Below are 6,118 nucleotides of genomic sequence, written 5' to 3'. Positions count from 1 at the left end.
AGGAAATCTGTCCCTTGCCACTTTGCTTCCGAGATCCTTGTCGCAGTATCGCTCACAATCCCGGTATTACGGCCTGTTGTACAATACGTCGTATGTCGCCGTCGGGACGTAGCCGGTGGTCCAGTGGGAAAATTGATTTTGAAAGAATAAAACGGCGACGAAACGACGTATTGTAGAACAGACCTTAGAGTTTCCCGGTCAAAGACGATCGTTGACCGGGACAGCAGCGGGTGGAGACTGCGAGATTTCGAAACGACGGAATTACGAGCGCATCGCGAGTTGCATAACGGTAAATTATCCTAATTCCGCAATATATCGATATAACAACGGAAGTAATGAAGAGACGTTACGTGTTGAAGTCGGAAAATTAGCTTACGAGTGGAAATTACGTCGAACCGGTAAAATTACCGTCGTAAGATTATCCACAAACTGTACACAAATTTCGTATCGTAGCGTAGATAATAAAATTACGTTTAATTGGGACACGAATGCATACAAACGAGATCGATGCTTATCGCATCCTGCCGTTAAACGGATCGACTTTCCTCAACATATTTGCGGGCAGAGACGATAAAACACCTCGCACTCGTTGTATGGAGATATGAAAGGTTGTCCAAAGCAAATCTAAACGCGACGTGTAATCAATACGAATTGGGCGAACGGTGAAAGAGAGAGGCGCATCGCGATGGTATCGCTGACAATCGCTCCGGTGAGTCAGCTGTGATACCTAAATAAACCGAAAAAAAAGGCGATTGTCTCTAACATGCGCGATACACGTGGAGGAGTTTCAATTTTACGAATCTTTCGAAATAAATAATGCCATTGCATTAAGCGAAGTAATATTCTAGCCAGGAGTAATCTTCAATGTCGTCAGTAATAATTAAAAGACTTGCATGTCTGGCAAATTTTATGTTCGTAACTCACAACGTTTCGACCATGGTTTGCGGCCATTTTCAAGTGATCTAACGGTGAAAATATAAAAAATATTTTAAAACAATTAATACATAAATAAGTTACAAATAAGAGTCGGAGGTATCTCGAGTCGAAATTTTGGTCCTATGTCAAACCTTTAATTCTATTATATAGTAGGATCTAAGACAGTAAAAGAGGTTGAACTGCATGTACAAAATTTACTCCTACTTTAAAACTGATCGTGTCGAAAATTTCTACTTTTGCCCATTTAGCATTAAAGTAGGTTCTTTTAAGTAGGGGCTAAAGTAAATTTTTGGAATTAAAGATTCAAGGGAGGAGTAAAAAAAATTTAACGTCATCAAAGTAGGTTATTGTTGGTCTGTGTAGGTGTATAGATCGGCTAAGTAGGTGTAAATTATCCTTGAAAGTGTCAAAATAGTACCAAAATTTCGATCTCGGATCTCTCCAACATTAATACATTGTCTCCATAAATCCATGACAACGGTTTTTACTGATGCTCTCGTATTACCGCTCTCCGTCTCAATATCTCCGACTCTTATTTGTCACTCATTTATGTATTAACTGTTTTAAAATATTTTCTTATACTCGTACCGTCACTTGAAAAGGACAACAAACCATGGTCGAAACGTTGTAAGTAATGAATATTAAAATTGCCAGACTTGGCCAAGTTATCATTGAAGTCTCTCAAAGTACTGTTTATCCTTGGCGGTCGAATTTGTGGATGAATAATTTTCAACGGGTAAGTTGCTCGCATCGTCGATGGTTTGTCATCAATCGCCTGGACATGCAACAAGGCGTTACTTAAGAAAGTAATTTTGTTAATTCAACAACCGTTTCGTTATCTCCGACAACCATTCTGTCACCTCTGGCGAGCATTTCGTAAACCACATTATGATTTGTGAATTATTAAGGGTCGCAGTCGAAACGCAGACGTTCATCTGGACGTTCGTTACTTCGAAGTAGTAGGTGCGTCCAAATATTCTCGGACGCGCGACCGACGACGAGGCACGTCTTGGTGGGAGGCAAAACTCTCTCTCTAGAGCTCAGCTGATCATTAAAGCTGCTGCTGGCACAGTCAAACTTTCACGCTCGGCGATACGCGAGCTTCGCGAGCGAGGAGTAGTCCGTCGTTGCTTTCAAGGTCCGCGCTTCCGAATACGATACATCGATCCCGATTCCGCTCTGTTTCTGCAGCGAGACGCGGGAATCGCGACGCATGTCGCACGCGACGGGACGAAGGGACCGCCGGGCTGGCTGAGCCGAAAAAATCCGCCGAAGGGATCGAAACGACGAACGGAAAGAGTGAAGGAGGCCGACGAAAAGTCGGCCAGGCAGTGCGAGGCTCCTGTTAACCGAACTTGCTCGCGCCAATCGGCGGCTTTTCACAGTTTCCCTCGGTACTTCGCTATGAAACTTATCGCACCGTTAACGCCAGCAGGAAATACGTAATTACTAAAACCGATAATTTAATTAGTCCAAGAGATTAGTCGAGCGCGGAGTGTCTGACAGAGAAATTGCGTGGCGCTCGAGCGGCGAGTTTTGTCCCTTTTTCTTTGCGAATGGATTCAATGACAAGCCATTGCAGGTGGAAATGTTGTAAATTGTTGCGTTGAGAGAAACTGAAGTACAACTATGTGCGACGTGCAGGCTCCCTGCCCATTGGATAAATCGACGATTAATGAAGAGATAACGAATCATAACCGCGTCTCGAGCTAGACGGTATCGAGACGGTTCGTCGATTCGCGTAAAATTACGCACGAGCGCTCCGCTAAGACAGCATCTCAATCTCGGAGGTTTGAATGAAGACAAATGACACCTAACGCGAGAGGCGGCATCGATCTCCTGGCACCCAGAATCGGATTATCACGGCGGGCGATCGGGCATACGAGTCGTGCGTTATTAGTGAAAGTCGCCCGCGCCTGTTCAGTTTGAGGATCAAGACTAACGGCGCTACGATATTCCCGGCCGAGAATCGCGTGAAGGGGTAAAGAAGGTCAGGAAGGAAAGGAAGGATCAACAGAGATCTTCACCTGGCTGGAGAAAGGGAAAGATAATCGGGCAAAATGACGGGCGGCCTCTCGTCGACGTTCGAATTTCGACACACGTCGTGAGCGAGTTCTCTCGCTGGGTAAAGCGACGTTTAAAAAGTCGAGCGTGCTCAGAGCGGAAAGTTGTGTGTCATTGTTCTCTTTGCCGGCTCTTCCCCCGAGTTCCGATTACACCGGGTCGGAGGAAGCGCCGTGAGCTTGAGTTTCTCGGGAGAAAGGAACGGATCCGTGGACGAGTAGACCGCGAAGTAAGAAGCTCGTGGAGAGTTATTAAGAGTAAAAAGAAAAGGGGGAACCGTCGGATCTTCGCGCACTTCGCTGAGCCGTGGCTCTCTCACGACGGCGCTTCGCGAGACTGCGCTAGGTATATAAGGGGCCGCGGTTAGGAAAACAAATGGAAATTTCGCAGAGTAATACTTCACGATGCTTTTCGCGGAGCGAAGGCATTTTAAGTGAGACGCACTCCAACTTTAGAGAGGAAATATCAAACTGAAACGATCGAAGCGTAACAATCGCTGAAGTGAAGCTTCAGGCCCCTCCTTGCCCTCCGAGAACGACGAGATACGTTATTTGTGAAAAAAAAACAACGAAAGCAAATCAAACAGAAGGTTCCAGCGAGTCTGATAACGTTACCTTTGATAAAGTCGCAACAATATTCTCGGTCTATTTTACGACAGTTAACGACCGTTGTTACCAGGTAGACATCAAAAAGAAGGAAAGTAAAAGTTTAAAGATTGTTGAGCTCCATGGAACGTCTCTGTTACAAGCTTCAACTCCTTCGTTAAAAAACGCGCTCATTAAACTTCAGTACTTGAAAACGTATTGAAGGCTCGCTTCTGTTACGCAGATTCGCGCACAGCAAACAAGTTTCATTCACGCGGCGAGGTATCGAGAGAGAGAGAGAGGGAAATTGACCAAAGCCGCTTCGTTACACGATCGATAATTTCTATTTCCTCGACTGAAAAAAGGAATTATCTACGGTCAATCTTTCACTCGAAGATCAAAAGAATCCATTGACGGGCCGCGGGAGGCTATTGCGAAGAATTTCAGCGGCAAACTGGATGAGCAAAATCAACGAACTGTGCGCGAAGAAGTGGGAGAGCCATCTTCGAAGCCGTCCGCTCGCTACGAATGAGGATTGAAAGAGACAAAGTGCGCAATTTATCGCGGACATTGAAAGAACTGGGGAACAGTGTATTTCTTTTCGGCGGCATGCATTAAAATGACAACGAGGCTTTTACTCGAATGAGGCTTGACCTTCGTTACTTGTCCGTCCCCCGAGAGAGCACGCGCGCCTTAGCTCTTCAACCCGAGCAGTTCCGATCTATATCCAGTTTAAACGAGTTCGCCGCCGAAAGACGGAAGGACACGGGACGGAGGATGCGAGGAGCCGTCGTAAGGACGCGGCCAAGCAGCGACCAGACGCGACACGCTCGCAAAACGATCGCGGGGTGAACGACGGGACGGTTCATCGCGGGTTCGCCGCCGCGAACTGGAGCGTGAGGGGTCCGTTCTCCCGCCGGCATCATCCCGCTTACCCGACCGGAAACGCGCGGCGAGGAGAATACGAATTCGCGGCGGATCTTTCAGGCCGTTTCTCGCTTCGCCGATGCACGAAAGAAGTCGCGTGACGAGAGCGTCGCGCGTTCAAACGTGACGCGGGGGATCGTCCGCGGTAGAAAAGAAAAGGAAGAAAGTAGTAGGAGGGAGGGAGAGAAAAGCGATGCCGGGTCGCGAGACGATTGTCCTCTTCCGTTGAGGGATTCGTCGACGATCTCGAGGCTCCGCCGTAAAAGTGTCGCGGCGCGCGAGGGGAGGAGAATCGCCGCGCGAAAATCATCCGCCATCGTTAAACGGGTGTCGGCAGGCTGACATCTCGAGGATGACGCGCGCCGCGTACCGACCCGGCCTCCACCATCTCCTCCTGGGGTTCACCTTGCTGATCGAACCCCTGCTGGGCTACAACGTCCTGATGGCCACCATGGGTGGCACCAAGTCCCACACGGTGCCCTTCGTCGCCCTTGGTACCAGTCTGAGGTCGCGAGGACACAACGTCACGCTGCTGAGCGCTTTCTCCGGTCCCGCGGCGAATAATGGTCTTCACGAACTGGTGCCGTCGAACCTCGAGGTGATTTACGATCCACCACGCACGTCCGTGCCCCGACGGATTTCGAACCCCCTATCGCGGGACTTTTGCCGCGTCTCGCGAGCGCCGCTTCTCCCTTCCAATTTGGCTCTTGACCTATATTTAATTTTATTACACACCGAGTAATTTACCAGAACCGTCTGTCTGTACTCGTCTGCGTCTTTTTTTTTAAGTCATTGTCTTTTCTTTTTAAGCCGCTGCTTTCGAGCCCCTGCTCTTGTCTACCTGTTTTACCTTTTCTTCGGGTCCTCCTTCAAAGAAGTTTAAAAAGAAACTCGCAAGAGCACGCGATAACGTTTTGCCGTTTTTCTTTCCTCGTTAAATGTTCCTTAAAGTCAGGGATGTTCGGCCACGAGGGCAAACAGGTTTCGCGATGTACTGTTCGTGACACGGAAAGTTTGCGAGCTAACCGAACGGTCGCGCGAGCGGCTCTAATGGATTTATGTGTTGCGCCGCACACGCACGTGTTTCACCGCTCGTGTCTTACGGCAGGCCTATGTCGAGAATTTCACGGCCCGGTGGGACCTGGTGGGCGCCAGGTTCCGGAACGAGCTTCCGGTATCGCCGTGGGACGCCATGAGATACGCCTGGGAGTCCTGCGAGGCGTTGCTGCAGGACGCGCCGTCGATAGCCGGCATGAGAAAACCGGACAGCGACCCGCACGCCCGATGGGACGTCGCGGTGCTCGACGGCGCTTATCCCGAATGCATGCTGGGGATCCTCCACGGCGAGAACGTGCCGACGATAATGCTGAACACGGTAACACGCCTTTCGAGAAGAGCGCGACGGGACCCTACGCAATATATTTCGATTCCCGTTACAGCACGTCCCGATTCTCTCGCCGCGATAACTTTTACTCGAAGATAAGTACAATGTTATGTTGAAGCGACCTAAACTCACATCGACAGTGGTGAATTACGGTTTTATTCAATTCGCATTCTCCAGTCGAAATTTTGGTACTATTTTGACACTTTCAAGGATAATTTACACC

General features: G+C 48.7%; 1 protein-coding gene across 1 annotated transcript in view; it reads left to right on the top strand.

Moving 5' to 3' along the window:
• The first annotated feature begins 1,816 nt into the window (after nt 1-1,816).
• The window catches only part of LOC105570242 (UDP-glucuronosyltransferase 2C1), a 13,729-nt gene continuing 9,427 nt past the window's right edge, over nt 1,817-6,118 (top strand). Inside the window, exons 1-2 of the mRNA XM_012027315.1 lie at nt 1,817-5,109; nt 5,620-5,886. Of these exons, the coding sequence (XP_011882705.1) occupies nt 4,864-5,109; nt 5,620-5,886 (513 nt within the window). The 5' untranslated portion in view covers nt 1,817-4,863. The remainder of the gene's footprint in view (nt 5,110-5,619; nt 5,887-6,118) is intronic.

This window comes from Vollenhovia emeryi, unplaced genomic scaffold (genome assembly GCF_000949405.1).
Source record: "Vollenhovia emeryi isolate VEMERY1.0 unplaced genomic scaffold, V.emery_V1.0 DF939121.1, whole genome shotgun sequence".
NCBI lineage: Eukaryota > Metazoa > Arthropoda > Insecta > Hymenoptera > Formicidae > Vollenhovia > Vollenhovia emeryi.
This window is presented reverse-complemented; position numbering and strand designations above follow the sequence as displayed.